The sequence below is a fragment of the Harpia harpyja genome, chromosome 2 (assembly GCF_026419915.1).
Source record: "Harpia harpyja isolate bHarHar1 chromosome 2, bHarHar1 primary haplotype, whole genome shotgun sequence".
Taxonomy (NCBI): domain Eukaryota; kingdom Metazoa; phylum Chordata; class Aves; order Accipitriformes; family Accipitridae; genus Harpia; species Harpia harpyja.
Genome location: NC_068941.1, coordinates 42,713,487 through 42,733,752, shown reverse-complemented (window position 1 = coordinate 42,733,752; position 20,266 = coordinate 42,713,487). Strand labels below are relative to the sequence as shown.

The 20,266-nt window shown below is 44.0% G+C and overlaps 1 protein-coding gene across 10 annotated transcripts in view; it reads right to left on the bottom strand.

Moving 5' to 3' along the window:
* GRIA2 (glutamate ionotropic receptor AMPA type subunit 2) overlaps window positions 1–19,003 on the bottom strand; it is a 99,007-nt gene extending 80,004 nt beyond the window's left edge. For all 10 annotated transcript variants that reach the window (XR_008233633.1, XM_052778036.1, XM_052777983.1 and 7 more), the window contains exons 1-2: window positions 18,895–19,003; window positions 18,350–18,490 (exon numbers count right to left, since the gene is read on the bottom strand). Coding sequence is in view for 9 of the 10 variants with exons in the window: in XM_052778036.1 (XP_052633996.1) it covers window positions 18,350–18,490; window positions 18,895–18,982 (229 nt within the window). In the remaining variant the exon portion in view is untranslated. The remainder of the gene's footprint in view (window positions 1–18,349; window positions 18,491–18,894) is intronic.
* Between the last annotated feature and the right edge of the window lie 1,263 nt (window positions 19,004–20,266).

The window sequence follows — 20,266 nt, the reverse complement described above, 5'->3', positions numbered from 1 at the left end:
AAAATCCCCAAAACACACACAAAAAATCCCTAACCCCCCCAAAACCCCACACCTCCCCAGAATCGCTGAGGCTTGAAGACAAGTGCATTTCAAAAATCAGTTCATTTTTAAAGCCTAGTGGAACACTAGCCTACAGTTTGAAAAAAAGCGCCTGTCTTCAAAGAATTGCAAGGCCTTGAAACCTACCAAACATTATTGTAAATGAAGGACTGGCTGATACTAGAAAGCCCTCAAAATGCAGCTTGGTATCAAAAAGCCACTCTTCAGTCCAATTTATGTTTCTTCTTGAGGGGAAATATCAAATCCCAGGCTAGAATTACACACCACTGTGACAGTTAAAACAGAACTCCAGAATAATGCAAACACTGCTGTTCACATTCAGGACTAAATTAGACCCAGTAAAACAATCAATTTCTTACATCAAACATTTCACTTTTGTTAATGCTACATGAGGTAAAACACAGCAAAGCAAAAAACAGAGGAGTGCTCTTAAAATAGCAATGTATTTTTCTCCCAGAAAAAGTATCATGTCTATAACTTATACATGGATTGAACTTGGCAGCATGAGCATCTGAAACAGGCTCTGGGGTTTGTAATGCCACTGTAATGCATTGCCAGAAGTTAATATTAATAAGAATTCCAGAAAAGCATAGGAAAAAACGCACCCAGTTTCCCTGAAGGATACATCACAGTACATTCAGAATCTTTTGTCAGAAAAGTGTATGGCATTTTCTTGATAGCACAGCAACTTCATCTTTTTTTCCCCCTCTTCATTTTAGTGAATTTATTTAGAAACTAGCAAAACTGAGAATTAATGCAACACGAAACCACAGAATAGTGCAACCAGGAAAAAAATTTTAGTATGTTACTAGGAAAGTAATGTTATGCCTTTCTCTGGAGATTTCTTTCTAAAGCTAATGTAAAGACAAGTCAATTAAATTTGCTTTGTGTTTTGTATCTTCTTTTGCACAAGAGGAATCATCTTTTTCATTACTGAAAACGTGCATGTAGGAGCATATTGGTTCCTATTATCAACTATTCCAGAGCGAAGGCCAAGTCATACAAGGAGAGTGGTAAAAGAGACACTTCTAATACCTCTCTGTATTCATAATTCCTGGAGTGGATGGCAGGAAACCTGCAACACTGGGGTGAACTTGTCTGTCCTTAATTGTGTCAGCTGACAAGGCTTGCCCCTTCTGGTTCTGCTATGCAAAGAGTTCCGAAGTGATGCACTCCTGACACATGGCCCCATTCACTCCTGCCTACGATGTACTTCTGACAGATCATCTATTCTAGAAGACGGATATGCAAAATCACAGGAGCAGGAGATATAACAGGAAGGAGGACTTGAAGTCACCTACCATATGCCAGGCGAATCCCTTATGTCCCAAAATAGTGAATACAATAGTGATACAGCAAACAAAATGAGCCCCTACACATTCTCCATCCCCACTGCCACTGGCTGGGCAACTTGCATCCAAACAGCCAATCACTCTTCCCTTAAAAACAAGGTGGCCAACTCCAGACTGCCTACTGCAAACAGGTCCTGGCCTGCACTTTCCCTAAACCACACATGGACATTGGCTGCGGCTAACTGGCATAGATCAAAACCTGTAGTGCTGGTACAGCTAGAGTAACTAAGGATGTAAGCCCACTAGATGACAGCACGTTACAAGGCGTTACCAGCAGTCAGAGAAGACTACTTGCAAGTTGCAAAATAAGTAGTTAGAAAGTTTATTTAAAGGTGAAATTACTCATGCTAATCAGATAATCCTAAATGATCACACATGAAAACTTCATACCACATCCAGTCACTATGAATTGTTGTATCACCATCACATATTCTTTTATAACACACATTCTTTTATATGCCATTGCAAAAATGACTTCACAAATATTTTCAAGTTTAATTGTTTGTCTTATTCTTACACTTTTAAAAATAACTTCTATTTTGGAGGACTCCAAACATACAAGGTTGTTACAATAAATCTCCTCAGTCTCTTCACACTATGCATGCACATCTATTAATTTTTTTAAACTGACACGTGTCCCTGCTTTTAAGACCCAACCACTCACAACCTCTGCCTACTAGAAGGAGGTCTAAGGTCATGCTAGGGAGGGGAACAGCCCTCTTCTCCAACGTTACAATTTAGTTTATAGTCTTTCAGTTACAAGACAACGGACAGTAGGTTAAGCTTCTGCTAAATGAGCATATCTTCAAAGTTTCAGAATGTGAAATTAGAAATTAAAGAAAAAACAAACCACTACATCATGAGTTTCAATCGCCATTGAAAAAAAAAATCCTTATTGTGTGCATTTTTTAGACTATGCACAAAGGGTAAATAAATAACCATTCTGTGCTGTGTGTGTTGCCTGAATCTTAAAAAGTGGTAGATTATCATCACCACAAGATGGTACACATGCATATTTTCTGAAGAGAGACATTTTGGTTTGTTTCACTTGTTGTCAAAGAGTTTGTGAAAAGAATTTAAAATATTGAAAGAAATACCATCAACGTGTTACATTTTTAGAGGAATCAATAACTGCTACCTGACATTTTATCAGAAAACTCAACCACAATGCTGATGATTTAATTGAAATTATTCCTTTTAAAAACATAACTACAGTTTACAATGAATTAAAATTAGATGTGGTAACAATTAACCATTTCTCAAAAAAGAAAACTTCCATGACATTCACTGTGAGGGGAGATGTATGGCTAAAGATCCAAAGATTATGAATTTGAAGAGGAATAATTTTAAACACAGAGAGAGGTGCATACGCAGACCTTCATTCTAGCCTATTCTGTTCATCAAGATTTCTCTTAAATCATGTTTCAAATAATCTCCAGAAGAATATTTGTGTTGAAGAACAAGCAATGGTTCGAAGGAATTTCCATCTTGAAAACTGCCAGAATTCCTATATTTTTTTACTAATTATTATAGTTTATTTAGGCCAATCAGTTGGTATATTCCAAATCAATCATTAAGAGTTGGTAGTATTGCTACCTAAGCAAATGGCATGATTTTAATAAGGACTGTGTGTTCTGCTCAACTGTGACTACCTGTGGACAGCAGACCCAAGAGCCCTATGGAGCAACCTCTGGTCTGGGCGAGAGTTCTTGCTGCCATTTGGGGGGGTGACCGAGCAGTGACTGTCCCTTCAAAAACACCCTTCTGAGTGGGAAGGAAATCCAGACACACAAAGCAGAAAGAATGGTAGTGTGCACTAGTACCCAGTTGATACCATCATGTTATTAGAATTACAGCCTCTGCCTGTCATCAGCCATAGTAATTCAGTAATAAAAAACTCACCATTTAATTCAGCCATGTGTGAACTCTCTGTAATATTTATTCTTAATTTAAAACTCCAAATGTTTTCCATATATTTTGTTTTTCGTAATTATGTGGGTGAGCTAAAATGGGATGAACTATAGTCCAATGCATGGGGAAGCCTAGCACAAATCCTGTGAATCACAGCCCTGCTGAGCTTCTGCAATCCTAGATAACTGTTGCTGGCATGCAAGTACCCTGGACCTTTCAGGATTCAGCCCTATAGTAGCTGTCAGAGTGAGTTACATCAGCTGAATAGAGATTTTGAAGGAAAACCTAGTAAACCTATTCCTGAGGGCTGCATAAGATTTTGTGGTCACTGTTATTTCATTGCCTGTAAAAAGGTACAGACACGCCAGAACAAGGCTGTTCTGTTCGCCTTCCTCTTGATGCCCTCGTTTGCTATTCAACAGCATACCACTACAGTTATTCATGCTATTATTCTGACTTCCAGGTTTAAATTGTTCACTTTTCATGATGTGTATGAATAATCCAGATCTTGACAAGACTGTTTTATTTGTTTGTATGCGTGTTTTTCCTTGAAATTTTGCTTCCTGTTTATACACAGGAAATGAAAAATCAGCATAGTATATAGCACATATTATGTGCCTCTAAAGGGTGATAGGAACATATTTTTCTTATCCACTTTACCCTAAATGGAACTTCCATTCTTTGTGCTCAGTAATCGAGAAAAAAAGGGGGAGAGAAAAAAAAACTGAGTGCTTTATTGCTGTCTCCTGCTTTCCCCTTCATAGAAATGGACCATGATATGAATTAAGCATTCCCTGCATGAAGATTATACAGAAATAAACACACTAATCTTATTTTATCTGATGACCAAAAGGAAAATATCATTCCTAAAAATAATTCTTCTTCTCATTTTCCAACCCGCTCCTTCAGCGAATACTTTGGATGAAACAGATTGCCTGGCAGATCATGAAAAGCACATAGAAAGTTGAGCACCCTTCACAGAAAACATCCTGTCAACAGCATCCTAATCTTTAAATCTAGTGCCTATTAGCTTAAGTGTCCATGAATGCAGCTGCCATAACAGCTAAAGAAGACAAAATCTCTATCCACATAGCCAAAACTGGACATACACAGAACTCTACAGATTAAACTCCCTACCCTGAATTTAATCCAGAAACAATGAAGCGACTAGACCCATGGGAAGAGCAAGTACCATGTTGCTCATGGCCAGTGCAACTTGAAATACAAACAGCGTTAACTTTTACCACCTAAAATATACAGCATAGAATACAAACTAACTCCAGGATAATAATGAACTCATTCAAAAAAACACACTGCAATCCCTCCTAAGGAAGGCCAAAAGACCTATTATCTGTTACAATATCAGGTTCAAAAATACAGGTCTACTAGTACAAATTAAGATGAAAAACTTCAGTCTAATGAGAAACCTTGAGGTTAGTACATCCCAGACAAAAGGAGACCTGACCGTAGAACTGCTTCTCTTTTCACATGTAAAAAAACATTCTTCTCACCCTGGCCCCAACTGCATTCCATAAAGATTAGGCAAAAAGTCAGCTCCTCTTTTCTACCATCCTCTGAGCTGCCAGACTCTCTCACTACTTTCTACACCATTGGGCTATTCCAACAGAAAGGTGGAAGATCAGCACAGCATCCAAAGCACCATACAACCAGAGTGTTTAAAACCATTATAGCTGAGAAAGTAGTTTCTGGCCATTAATCCCGCTTCCTTTGCCTTAGAGCTGCCGTCAGTCACCCAAGAAGGGAAAGGAACAGTTTTAGTTTGACAGTTTCAGTTAGAAGCTTCTAAACAGCAGCTTTCTGTCATTTAGTCTGACTTAATGTCTTTTCCATTAGGTGCTGTTACCAATTTCATTGTTAGGCATCTAATTCTCACCACTCACTCTGGGTAACAGATGCCTCCAGCCTTGCTCTAGTCCTGGACTCTTGCAAGTTCCCAGTTTGTACACATGACAGTGTTAAGCACCATAGTTTCTAAATCACTTTGGGGACTGGCCTGTATTGGCCTACTTTACGGAAGAGAATTGGAGATATCACCACAGCTAGGAAGGACTCATAGCAAGTGTATAAAGCCACCAAGGGTTAGAGAACAAGGAATTCCCAGAAATATCAGAAGCAACCTAAACTGCAATGTGCACATCTGCCCCTGGCTTAAAAATCTGGAAGGATGTGTAGGACAGTTCTGAACTGCATGAGATTTTTTTTCTCAAAACTCTCTTACAGTGTATCAATAGTGAGGTATACCTTCTCCTGGCTCATCAAGTTATACGGTCTCTCCTTTGGTCTGTCATACACATTTAGGAAGCTGCTTTGGAACGAGATGAGATCTCCTGAGTTCTAATACAGAAAGCAATCAGAAAACCAAATGAACAAGCAAACAAAACAAACCACTTTACACCTATCACTAACGTCACTATCACCCAACAGATCTGTATCCTAAACAAAATCAGTCACTGAGCAAGGAGTTCTTAACAAACTTAAACCTGGAAAGCAGAAGACAATTCTAATGAGATGGACCAGGGTTCCTGAAACAGATACTTTTCATATACTTAGCTGGTTGGCATAGTTGAAAGGAGGAAAAGGAAGCCTACAGAAAAAACACAGCCTTTTTCTTAAAGAGAAAGGGAAAAAAAATCAGACCAAAAGCAAATATAATTAAATCACAGTGCACAAAACTAAGCTCACAGTTGGTAAGCAATCTGTAGTGATACAATGTATTGGTTTTGTGTGGCAAGGTTTTGGTAGGGGGGGGGGGGTGTTACAGGGGTGGCTTCTGTAAGAAGCTGCTGGAAGCTTCCCCTGTGTTCGAGAGAGCCCATACCAGCCGGCTCTAAGACGGACCCGTCGCCGGCCAAGGCCGAGCCAATCAGCAATAGTGGTAACGCCTCTGTGATAACATTTTTAAGAAGGAAAAAAAAGTTGGGACAGAAGGTATTCAGCAGCCGGAGAGAGGAGTGAGAACATGTAAGAGAAACAACCCTGCGGACACCAAGGTCAGTGAAGAAGGAGGGGGAGGAGATGCTCCAGGCGCCGGAGCAGAGATTCCCCTGCAGCCCATGGTGAAGACCATGGTGAGGCAGGCTGTCCCCCTGCAGTCCATGGAGGTCCACGGTGGAGCAGATATCCACCTGCAGCCCGTGGAGGACCCCATGGCGGAGCAGGTGGGTTCCCGAAGGAGGCTGTGACCCCGTGGGAACCCCGCGCTGGAGCAGGTTCCTGGCAGGACCTGCGGATCTGTGGAGAGAGGAGCCCACGGAGCAGGTTTTCTGGCAGGACTTGTGACCCCGTGGGGGACCCACGCTGGAGCAGTCTGTGCCTGAAGGACTGCACACCGTGGAAAGGACCCATGCTGGAGCAGTTCATGAAGAACTGCAGCCCGTGGGAAGGACCCACGTTGGAGAAGTTCGTGGAGGACTGTCTCCCGTGGGTGGGACCCCACGCTGGAGCAGGGGAAGAGTGTGATGAGTCCTCCCCCTGAGGAGCATGAAGCGGCAGAAAATAACGTGTGATGAACTGACCGTAAACCCCATCCCCGTCCCCCTGTGCCGCTGGGGGGTTGGTAGAGAATCTGGGAGTGAAGTTGTGCCCAGGAAGAAGGGAGGGGTGGAGGGAAGGTGTTCTGAGATTTGGTTTTATTTCTCATTACCCTACTCCAGTTGATTTGTAATAAATTGAGTTAATTTTCCCCAAACTGAGTCTGTTTTGCCCGTGACGGTAATTGGTGAGTGATCTCTCCTACCCTTATCTCGACCCACAAGCTCTTTGTTATATTTTCTCTCCCCTGTCCAGCTGAGAAGGAGGGGGAGTGATAGAACAGCTCTGGTGGGCACCTGGCGTGCAGCCAGGGTTAACCCATCACATACAACTAGGTTAACCATGTTCCTGAAAACATTGCTAGCTTCCTCAAGAAGTTTCAAAGGACATTTAGTAAATAAGACACTGAATTTTAAAGGCACAAATTTCTTGCTACAGAACCACCAAAATGTCAAAATTGAATAGTTAGCAAAATTACTTTTTTTAATAACCCAGTAGTAGCAACACTCGTTTTGGTGAACTGTTTTAAGCACTATGAGGACAGAACAAGGAAAAAAAAAAAGAAAGAAACTTCAGAATTAAATCTACATTGTTGAAATATATCACCTATATGAAGAGAGGAACATACCAAGTGAACTTTTTTCCTAATACATCTGTTTTTTAAGGTAGCTGATATTTAGTTTGGAAAATGGCTTCCACGTGCTGCAACATATAGATCTCAAGAAGTCATGTAACAACAAAATACTGCAAAAATTGAACACTGCAAGTTCCTGGAGTGCAAGATAAAGCCAGGAACACAGGCACAGGAAATCACGATTCTGAGTACCAGAAAATGAAAAGTAATGTTAGGAGTCGCAACACTCACTGAACCACTGTATTCATGGGTCCAAAAGGAAGCCAGAAACAGTTCCATACAGAAAGGAAAACAAAAATCCTAAGGTGAAGTAAACCATTTTTTGCATCTCCAGAAGGACAAAGCTAAATGTAGTAATACTGGAGGCTCTTCAACATGTTAGAATAGGCATATAGTATCCTTGAAAGTATGTATCTATTTGGAATGACTAAGTTATGACTTAATATGATCCATGCTTTCCACTACAAACACCAACTAATTGCAACAATACTTAATAGCCTACAAAAATGTCAAAGTTCCTAAAAGTTGCTTGGGTGTTTACAGACATGCTCATTTCTCATGAAACTCAGGGAATTATTCAGGTACTAAGTACATGTACCAAGTGCTATTTTAGACACTGGAGTATCTGAGGCATCCCCACAGGCTGCCAGATGTGCTACAGGACTTACAGGACACTCTTAATTTTCTGGAGCTGCACCTTGAGGTCACACAGGATAGCATGAGTATCACAAACTGGGTATTCAGCTATATTAATTGCAAGTGAATTTGAAGTGTCCCCACAAATGGAGACACTGAAGAATATATTCTCTTTTTATCATATCAAAATAGAGGTAAAGAGATAAGCTCAAAGAAACATTAAGTGCTCCACTTGCTAAAAATTCAGTATTTGCAGCTCACAGATGCTTGCTTACTTCTACAGAGAAAGTACACTAGGGAGTTCTATAAAGTCAAGCCAAAACACATTTTCCTACAAGTGAAAAAGGAGTTAAGAAAAAATGAAAATTTCAAATTTATGCAAAGATTTTACCAATAACATCCATGATCAAATGCAAACAAAGGAGGGGAGCAAGCATTATGTTTTTCCTCTTCACCTACACAAGCACAGACCAAACCTTTCCTTTTTTAGCTAAGCTAACAGTTCTATTTACATATTTATACTGAATTGAAATGGTCTAATAATTTTTCTAAGGTTTCCATGCTGAATCCTGACAAAGCACTTAAGAGATGTGTGCGATACTTAAAAACAACGGGGTCATATAAGCATGTACCATAAAGTTTTTGGAATCAATATTCTGTAGGTCCAATAGATGCTCAAACATCTCCGCACTTTTTAGGAATTGTTTAATCCCTGCCTCTTACCATACACAAAAAATTAAATCAGTCTTCCACTCTCATACAGAAAAAGAAATAATATGAATTTTGGATCTGTTTTTTTTCATACTACCATCAGTGGAAGCTTGACCATTTATTTGACTGAGCAAAAATAGCCTGGCCTTATTACTCTGGAGTCCCAGACTACGGGATCAGGTTGCTGAATACATGAACTAATCCGATTAATCAGTAAAAGGACTGAATGACTTTTCAGTCATGACTTTTCAGAATTTCAGCATGATCCACTCTCACCAAATGAAAGCACCTTAAAATGGGGCAGATGTAAGGCTGTGAGTGAAATTAAAACCACACTTACACTGCAATTTATAATGTGTAGTGACTCATATTCTCATCTATTTCCTGATCCCTCAAATCCACCTAGTCTTTAAAGATAATAAAATTATATGCTTATGTTTCCAAGTGTTCATTTAAAATGGCTTCAAAAGTTTAAAGCTGTGTATAAATCTGGCCAATTAATATTTGTTCTTGAGCAATTATTTAAATTAATATAACTGAATTTTCCTAACATTGTCTTTTTTTCCTCTATGCTTTACCATAATAACAACAAAGGGCAAGAAATTGTCTTCCTGCTCCCAAAACCTAAAAGTTACTTCTCCCCCTTCCTGCATCAGGACACAAGTACAATTACTGAGATTTTTTTCACAAAAAATTAATCATGGCAGGAAAAATGAAGAAGAGTGGAGAGAGAGTGGACAGAGAGGGAGATTGATGTCAAAACAAAAATGGCCCAGCACTAAGGGCATTCAACTGGGAAGTAAAAGACAAAGGGTTAAATTCAGGTCCTCTGCCTGATATGGACAAGATATGAAATAACTGGGTTAAATTCTGAATGATTCTCCTAAACACTCACTGTAATTCCAGTGTGGATCAATCCTGGTTCTGCTCTAAGTAACATTGCTTTAGCTTATGTAAGTATGAGCTTGGTATGCGCTAGCCATGCAAACTATATTTACCCTGTTTTTCAAATATTACACCTGGAATAAACTCCCTGATATCAGTACGTCTGCACAAGGTACAATCACGCAGGAAAGTTTTGCTGCTTGCAGGATCCCACATTTGTACGAAGAACCCCCTCTGAGACTGTACTATTAAAGTGTTATGGAATTTGCTACATTCATATGAGGGAAAAACAAAGAAAAAAAAACTCAAACCCCAGCATTTTGGCTTGGAAGACATTTTGTCAAAAATAACTCATAACTAGTATCAGGGAGGAACATTTTGAGCATGCTAACCCTCAACATCCTCAGTTTCAAAGATTTATGAGATCATTGAACAAACTACTCTGACTTGCTTAGAACTGTACAGTCTATTTCATTAGCATACATTTGCAGACATGCTGAGATAGTTCACACATATAGAAAGGAATGCAACAGATTCAAATATTTTAGATCTACATTACATGGGATGGCAAAGCACATTCACCTTTTCATTTTATGGATATAAACCAGAGTCCTACAACTACCAAATACATTCATAAAAGGCAGAAAACCACAGAAAATAAAACAAATCCTTTCTCCAGGCCGCAAAGCAGTTGCAAAACTGTTCTGTCGAGCTCTCTAGCCCTGTTGCTGACATGAGCTCTGAAAGCAGTCTTCGTACAGATGATGAGAAAATCTCCGCATTACCTAACAGATTGCTGTTTAAATATCTATCATACCAAGTGCTTAGAAAGAATCTGTTGTTTGTAATTTTCAAAGTGTGAGAAAGAAAATCAGTTCACACCATTTGCAATAAGCAGAGGCATCTTTTCCACCCCAAGTCATGTTTTTAAACTTTCAAACACATTTATACTGAGAATAAATTACAGTGGTATGACAACCTTAACCACAGCAGCCTGAAAGAATGTAGCAACAAATCAATGCAAAATTAACTACCCGAAATTGAGATTAAACTGAATAGGTGGGATAGCATAGCAAGCACGTGTTCATAGATCTGTTTTGAACATTTTATATAATTAACCACTGTCCCTTACTGAGCTTTGAAACTCTTCTTTGACACCAGTTGGATGAGTATGCATTTATGAGTCAGGGCCAATATGAACATTTTACACAATTTTGTCCTACTCTTGTTCATTGGAAGAATCATTTGGAAAAAATACGTCCCTTTTAAGACACAAATGGCAAAGTACTCTTTCTTTTTAACAGTGAAATGCAAGCACATTTACCTTCTGTAGTTAAGTAATGAAGATCCCATTTCCATGTGCAATAAAGTCCAGTAAGTCATTCATGGACTAGCTCAAGTGATTGGTAATTCAGTTACAGGCCCAGCACCCCAAGCATACAAAGCAATCACACGCTGATTTAAGTCAATGAATACAGACCTGAATATCCTTCCTCTGATATCAAATAAAATAGTAGATTAGAGTTGAAATAAGACATTTCTTGTGCTTCATTCCATCACCTTTAGTTGAACTGCATGTAACATTTCAACCCTCAAAAAAATCCTATTAATTTCTCTGAGTCAAGTTTGGGAGCAGGTGGTGGGAGACAGGAATAGCTAGAACTGAACCACACCTTGCTGCACAATCGTAAGGAATACCTTTTTTCTTGTAAATTTTTTTTTTACACTCTCATAAAGCAACTAGCCGTAGGTAAATGCACTAAGTATCTGTACATTAAATCAGATTCAGGACAGAAATGTTAACTGTCTATATTAATTTCCCAAATGGGAACTTTAGGGGGGAAAAGGTAATCTCCCCATAAACTGCCTGATTTGAGAACCTTTCTTAAAACAATGGGAAAAAAAAAAAAAAAAAGAAAAAAAAATCACAGATCTGTTATGGAATAATTGTTAAACAACGGGGCATAGTAGCATTGCATTGGAAAGTCAAAAATGTCCTATGGTGAGCCTAGATACAGATAGATAAAGAAAAGTAAATAGTATTTCAAGAGACATCTACACCACTCTGTAACTGCATGCAAATAAATACAATAGCAGTATTTTAAGCACAGTTACTGATTTTAGAAGGTCCAATATGAATTTGTTCAACACGCTGTTATTTAAAACCTGCTTTTACTCCTTACTGTTGATGTGTTTTGCAATATGCATTCACTACGTTTGTCTGATGCTTTTATTCACTCCTTATTGTTTATCTATAAAGAATTCATTATTGGAAAGACTTACTCAATTAAATCAAAGCCCTTTTTCAGTTTCAACAAGGTTACATCTAATATGTACTTGTAGTCAATGCAGATTTTTTTTTATGAACTTACTAAAGGGAAACATTAAATTTTCAAGACAAAATAATAATGATGCTCCACAAACCTACATATTTTGTATAAAAACATGCAGACTTTTGCCCTATACCTCTTCAGAAATCTATATGGCAAAAGGAATTAATCCCTTGTCCACAGTCTTCTAAAAGCAGATGCCACTGTATTCATGTTCTGATAAATGCAATAATAAGTTACAAAATAATGGAAAAATCTTGTTGATTTCAGAAATGAAAGTTCCAGTTAACTGTCATATGAGAAACCCATTCACATAAACATATATAGAGAGTTTGATACATACAACTAAATTTTTTACTTATTCAGGTATCTTTTCAGTGTTATTTTCAGTCTGACCTGACATTCCTCTGCTTCAGTTGCAGTGACGTTGGTTCCAGAATATGGGCATGAACCTTTAATATAAAAAATTAGTAATTCATGCACCCAATTCACAGGGTGAGAACACTGACATAAAGTGATAAATTGGCTTACTAGTAAGAGCTCTGAGATAATTCTCTTCAGAAAATGGATTGCAGGGTTTAATCAATGTCCTGCTTTTTATTTGTGACATTAAAAATAAACTATTGTTCACTATAGAAGTACATATGTATGTACATTAATATATACCTGTGTATATACACATACATATATATACATGGTTATGTTTACTATGGGTTATTTCCTCTTTTTATTTTCCTAAAAATTATTCTGACCAGCACATATCAGAGACTTATTAATTTAAAATTGTTTTTTCCTTGAGCAAATTTTTTCTTACAATTTAATAACATTTTCACAGAATTATGCTGAATATCTTAATTTTCTACATAATGGTAATAGAACAGTCTTTACCGGGTTATTGTATTTTCAAACTAATAACATGTTCCCAGTTATTATATACTTTCCTAGTAATTATCAAATAATTATCTGTTAAACATGCCTTAATTCTCAAAAATATTTTAATCATGAGAAGCTTGATCAAAGAACTAATGAAATCAGCTGTAACAGTATCACTTAACGCAGTGGCCCTTGGTTTAGGGTGTGTAACACACGCTGGATAGTATTATGCACAGAAGGAGTTAAGTACATCCCCAGCTATGTGCAGTCAATAGTTCTATCAAAGCCAGTGTAAATTAAAGCTTTCATTAGCATAAATAGAAAAAAGTTACTACATTTTCATATATTAAATATAAGTAAAAGCATATATAAACATACTGAAGAGATTGACTGATAATATTGGTTGATATAAGAGCTTGATTGGTATGTTTAAGGCTTGATTGATATGCTACTCACAAACTGCTATTAAATGTAACTCACTTTAAGGTTTATAAGAGTAAAATATATATTCATACTATATTCAAAACTGCATGGTAATTTTTTATTTCAGATATATGGACAAAATTAATGCAATAATCACCTAATAAAAATCTGAAAAGTCAAGCAGCCAAGCAAAAACTGTCATATTTGTATCTGCCCACATTCTGGATCACGGCTGTGTGAAAATGCTCTGTGAGCCAGGAGCAAAGATGCACAGCAGGGACAGCACTGTCACACAATAAATACCCCAGGTTTCTTTATGACTGACTCTCAGGAGTAGAAGAATGTTTAAAGTTTGCTACAGAGCTTGATTTTGAGGGGAGAAATCTTTTGAGAGCAGCAAAAGCACAAGAGTACCTATTGTAGGCTACATCCTGGTTTTATTGTATCATTTTACTACAGCAACCCATCCGATCTTGTCCCTTTTAATTACAAGGGGGTACACAACCTGCTTCACATCTGCTCAGAGCCTGAGAATTGGTTTATAGCAAAAAAGAAATGAGAAGGACTGGGAATACAAATGAACTGAAACATAGGCATTTAATAAATTCCTCCTCTCCTTTAAAATCAGTTATAAGAATTTATTGTGAAATATATTTAGGCTTGGTCCACAGTAATTTTAATTCAAACAAACGCATCTAAACTTCTCCCATCTTTACCACTACAGGATATATTTTTTTTTTTGCTTATTCGTTAATCATTTTGCCAGCAGTGTGCTGAATGCTATTTCTTTAAGAATGCAATCTAGAGCGTTATATTCCAAAATGGCTGGGAAAACCTTTGCCATGACTCCCAAGTTGCAACATGCTAGATATTCATAGGTTTTCAAAGCTGCTGGTTGAAGATATAATGAAAGGATCTAAGGTTTATGCATGAATCAGCATCCCCTTGTCATAATGTCATGGTGCAGTGATCCCTGCAGAGCTGTAAGACTTGATTTAAAACAGAAAAGCTCAACACTGGCTCTTGAGCCAGCAGGATTAAACATCCGGGATTGTGCATATATTACCTCTGTGCTGAAACTACTATATGAAAAACTTGTTACAGTTATGAAGGTTTTATAGTACTCCATAGGAAACATCTCTTTAGGTGACTCCAATATCCTTTCAGTGCAAAAATATGTGAGTACACAATACAAATATCCCTCTTTGGGTTGGTGGATTTAAGAGGAAAGGATTTAATCTTCACTAGTTTCCTCTTTTCTTGACAGAATCAACAATTTTTAAAAAATCTGATATCACTTACGGTCAGCACTTCTCCAATTAGATTAGACTCGATTACACTGTGCTGAAGGACAATAAAGTCCAGTGGTTTGGATACCTTCCAATTCCGCCCTATGAATTACCTGCAGTGCTGTACCTTTGCTCCAGCTGTTAACAGCCAAAGAGGTTCTGTTAGTGAACCGCTTTGCTAACATTTGCCTTTACCACCTAGACTGTAATCCTCCAAATCACCAAGAATTCTCAAAGAGGGCTAAGCCTTACCCATTTCTCTTGAAGGCTATAACAGTAATCATGGCAGTGAACACCTCCTTTAATTGTGCCATCAGTCTGAAGAAAGACTGCGCCACCTCTCAATCAAAACCATTAAGCCTCCTAGTGACACAGACTTGCGAGGTGTCAAACTGCAATTAGATTCCAACAGCTACTCCCCATGACCTGTCAACACAGCGTTCACAGGCCTTGCAACAGTCCAACAACCTAGAGGGACTATTATGGATATATTACGTGAGTTAAGGCTACCTACTCACAGAGTGTCCACTCCTCCTCTGCTACATGCATCTTCTGGTCACCTTTAAATGACTGAGTAGTCCTACTGTTTCAAACATCCCCCAGGGTACATGACCACCATCTCCCCTTTTCTGGAAGTGTAGGAACCTGATTTAAAAGTAGTACCAGCAGTACAACTTGTTAATCTAAAAACTGTTTGTTCCATCAACGAACTCTGAGCAAGTGCTGACAATAAGTTTGAAGATTCCTTTAAATACTTTTACAGTGGGTTTTTTGTCTGGTTTTACCCGGGACGGAATTGTATGCCCCAGCCTCCCGTTGGTTACCAGGCGGCAGGAGGGAGGCAGACACACCCCCAGCGGGCGGGCGGCGGGAGGGGGTAGCCCCGGGCTGCTGCCGGCTGCCACCTGCCGGGAGGCGGCGGGCGGGGGCCGGGACCGGGGGCCACCCCACCCGGGGCACCCGGCTGGACACCGCACCTCCCACACCGCCGTCCGGAGTTTCTGCAACCGGAGACCGGGCTGGCTTAGGGTTTTTAAATCAAACGCTGAAGTATTTCAGTCGTCGATTTTAGAAAATTTGTTATTCTTCGGGTAGGAAAGGGTCATTACTTCTGTCACGGTATGAGCCTGCCACTACATTTATGTGAGGGAAAATCGCCTCGCTGGAGTGAAATACCTGGGTAAACACCGAAGCATTTTCCATTTCGTATTATCCTACATTTCTGTGACCTTCTTTTACACCTGCATTGTTTAACTGTTGATAGTGCTGGTTTTGGACATAGGTTCTTTGTACACTCTTCTGAAAAAAACCAAACACAACCAACTCACAGCTTTTTCAATACACTTGTTCTTATTTGAAATAAAGAGGACAAAAAAATGGATCATCCTTAACTGTTTGTGCATGCAGTGCTCTGCAACCAACTGCTAAATTCTGCTTCCTATATGGCAAGTATTTGTCTTCAGAACTCCTTGTTCTCCAATCAAACCCTTCTTGGAAGGTAATCAAGGAGATACTACACGTATTTTTACCATATGCTTCACCAGTCAATTAAATCGAATTGACAAGATAACTTCACTAAACCGTCAGTGGCGATCAAGGTGACGAAAAAGCAAGTTCATGTTCATGTCTTAATTTGGTGCTCTTCAAACTGCTTGGAAACAGAAGCCTTGGACAAGGTTCAGACAAAGGGAAACCTGAAACATGGATAGCATCTCCCTTGTGCTGGAGGTCTCAAAGTCCATCGCTGCAGTCTACAGCCTACACACATCACCTGAGTATCGTAAGAGTTCCGCCAATGAAGACAGCTAAGCTCATGAACAAGACTGATGCATGCATGCAAACACAGAGAAAAAACTTGGATGGGATTGGAGAAAAATATGAATCCTTTACTTCTGCAAAGACCAGGTGGCTGTATTTGTTATCTAGTACTAGTAGGGAAAAAAAAAGAAATTGGGCGTTTTACACAAATTATTTTCAAGATTTCATTGACTTCACAGAATTAAGACCAGTCACATTTTTGCAGAATGCCATCTAGACTGCTACACAACCCCTTACTTCACCAACCGTCCCAATAACATATATTGCAAATACTAACCACATGCAGTTCTGGTTGCTGGAAACCCTCATGACCTAAGCAAGCAAGAACTCCCACAGAGTTTGCGAAGATTAGCAAAGTAGCCTTACTGTGGCCGATGACGTGCTCTGACCTTTTCTGACTTTAGCTACGTGTGCTACACCCTCCTATCCTCATACACGCATGCCACCGAAAGCTCCTTGGGTTGAGCTCTTGCACCACCTACCCCAGCGTCTGTGCCGAGACGCCCCTCTTCAGCGCCACCGCACCTACCGTAACGTAGCTCAATTAGGGGAGGGGAAAAAAAAAAACAAAAGGTCGCCACGGGAGGGAAACTTCTCTCGCAGATAGCTAACCTCCAGATTCAACGTCCCTGACGGCTTGTCCCCAGGACAGACGGGGAAGCGGCTGGGGGGAGCGCGGCGCTGGGCGGCCGATGAGCCACAGCTGGGCGGGAGCGGGCAGCACGGGACCAGAGCGGGCTCTCCCCCCCCCCCCCCCGCCTTGCTGGCCGCGCCGCTGCAGGACCCCCGGTTTCGCTTGAAACGGGCAGATCAAGCAGGGGAGTGGGGGAAAGCGGGCACCCCTCTTCGGCCTGGGAACGCCTGCCTCACTCTCACAGCTCTCAACGCCGGCACGGGCAGCGTCCGCACCCCTTGTCGCGGCTGCCCCTTATCGCACGCCCGGCCGACCCTCCCCCGCCAGCCACGCCGCTCCGCGGGGTCAACCTGCGCCCCGCCGGGCCAAACGCCGGGCGGCTGCCGGGGGGGGGGGCAGGCACCGAGCGGCAGGCGGAAGCAAACATCCCCGCGGGACCCCCGCCGAAGGGCTCCTCTCTTCGCGCTCGGCCGCCCGCGCTGCACCACCCCGCCTCCCCGAGCAACGCATGTGCGCCGCACCCCGCGGCACGCGTGCGGCCGGGCCCGGCCTCGCCGGAGGCGGAGCCAGCCAGGGCAGGGCTGAGCCGCGCCGGCCGCCCGCGCAGCCCGCCGACGGGGGACGGCTCGCCGCGGAAGCCGCGGGGGCGGCGAGCTCCCGGCGAGGCTGAGGGGGAGGCGAGAGGGCGGCGAGATGGAGCCTGGAGCGCCGCGCGGCGTAAAATGGCTGATCGCAGCCGCCCGCTTCGCGCCCCCTCGACTGCTGTCGGGAGGGGGCCCCGGCCCGGCCCGGCCCGGCCCACGCCGGTTAACGGGAAGGCTCCGCAGCCGCGGCAGAGCCCGCGCCCAGCTCTCGGGCGGCGGGGGAGCGCCGCGGGCGGTCCCGCGGCCGCGCAGCCTTATGTAACGCGTGGGGAGAGCCGCCGGGCGGGGGCGGCAGGCACCATTTTAAACCTCCCCGAGGGCTGGGGAGGCGTACGGAGACCCCCCCCCCCCGCGCCCCGTTTCCCCGGGGCCGGAGTCGGGCCCGGGCCCTCCGGCACCTGCTCGGCCGCGGCGGCGGCGCAGCGCCCCCCTCACCCGCCCCCCCCAGCAGCCCCGCTACTACCACCACCACCACACACACACACGGAGGAGCCCCCCGCCCCCCCCCCCCGCTGCGCGGCGCCCCGCCCCCGCCGCCACAGCAGGCTGGCGGGCAGCGCGCGCAGTGCGCAGCGGCTGGCGGCGTCCGTTACTCACAGGCGTTGGTGACGGCGAAGCTGTTGGCCACCTCCAGGTTGTCGATGTGGGGAGTCAGCCTGAACTCCGAGGTGGAAAACTGAACCATCCCTACCCGAAACGCGCTGTACTCCTGATCGGCGCCCCTCGGGAACAGCCCCCCTGCAGGGAAACAGGCATAGGCGTCAAACGGGCAGAGCACCGCCGGGGCCGCGTCCCTTCCCGCCGCCGGGGCTGGGCTGGGCTGGGCGGGGGTGCCCGGCAGGCTCCGCCGGCTCGGGCAGCGCTGCCGGAGCGATCCCGGCGGCGGGTCCGTCCCGCGCCCGGCCGCCGCGGCTGAGCCCGCGGGCGCGACGGGACGGGCGGTGCGGCGAGGGGGAAGGCGAGGGGACGGGGGAGGCGTCGGCCGCGGCTGCCGGAGGGGACCTCACGGGCGCCTGGCGGGTACCGCGGTGGGGCTGAGCGCGCGGCGACATGACAGGAATGCCCGAGTGACACTGGCGGGGATGAGGGAGCGGGAGATCCGTCGGGAGGAGAGCGAGGTCCCCCGGCATGCGGGCACCTACCGATCTGTATGCTGTTAGAATTGACCCCCCAGATCAGTCCCCACAACACGGGAGCCAGGAAGACAGAAATATGCATAATCTTTTGCATTTCCAGGAAAAGTAGAGCATCCACAAAGCCACGGAAACAGCCCTTTCTTCTTCCCCGTCCTCTTCCTCCTCCGCGGAGCGCGCTCGTCAGCAAATTAGATCCTCTGCGCGCCGGGCGAGCGGCCGGCGGGAGTACGCCAACCGCGGGAGGAAAGGAGCGAGAATATCCCCGCGGCAGGCGCGGGAGAAGCCGGTGCCCACGCTGCCGCCGAGAGCTGCCGCCGCCGTCGCTCCGGTCCTCGTCCCGGCTCCGGAAATAAGCGGGCGGGGGTGGGGGGGTGTTGGAGGCTGGTGGAGAGGGGGGGTGGGGGGGTGGCCGCGTGCCGTTGGCGGCGGCGCCGCTGTGCTCCCGCTGCCTGAGCGCGCCCGCCGCCCGGCCCTGCCCTCACACGCGCTCGCCCGCGCTCTCCTCGCACTCAACGGGCGGGCGGCGCACCCGGCGAGGCGGCGGCGCGCCTGCGCGAGCCAGGGAGGCCGGCGGGAGCGCGCCCTTCCCGCCCCCTTCGCCGCCGCGCCCCGCCCCTGCGCGCGCGGCCGCGGCGAGGGCCGCCGCCGCCGCCAACCTTCAGCACCGCGGACAGCGGCGCTGCGGCGGCCGCGGGGAGCGGCGGGTGCCCGGGCCGGGGCCGGCGGCAGCACCCACAGCCCCCCCACAGCCCCCGCCCCGGGCCCCATCTCCGTGTCCCGTCCCGACCCCGGCGCCTAGGGGGAGGTGTGTCATTTCCCTCTTCCCGCGCCTGCTCCCCCCCCCCCCGAAAGATCGTGTCTGAAGTTGGGTACCTCAGCCCAAAGGCCCCCCCCCTCGGAGGAACGCGCTGGCCGGCGCACACTGCCGCCTGCGTGCAGAGCCCCTCGTGTCCGCACTGCTTTCAGTGGGTAACAATCGGGGACGTGAGTCAATCACGCGCCGATTTCTCTCTTTGACAGCGGGAGATGTTAGCTTAGATGGAAAACTGAAATGCAAAAAAAAAAAAAAAAAAAAACAACATCCAAAACTAAAACCCTTAAATTTTTTTAAAGGGTTTGTTTGTTTATTTATTTCACTAGTCTTCACCAGGCTGCCATTTGGATGTAGCCACCTCCCAGGTATATCTGAAAAGTGTATTTTTAACTGCCGTACCCAAAACAGACGAGTTGGTATGCAGGAAGGTTTAAAGCTGTTCAGACACTTCGTTTTCAGGTACAATGGGGACTTTTTTTTTTTTCCCAAGATGAGTTCCATCCATATTAGCTAGACATATTATTTACTGCAAGCTAAATTTAACATTTTTCAGTTTGGCACAAA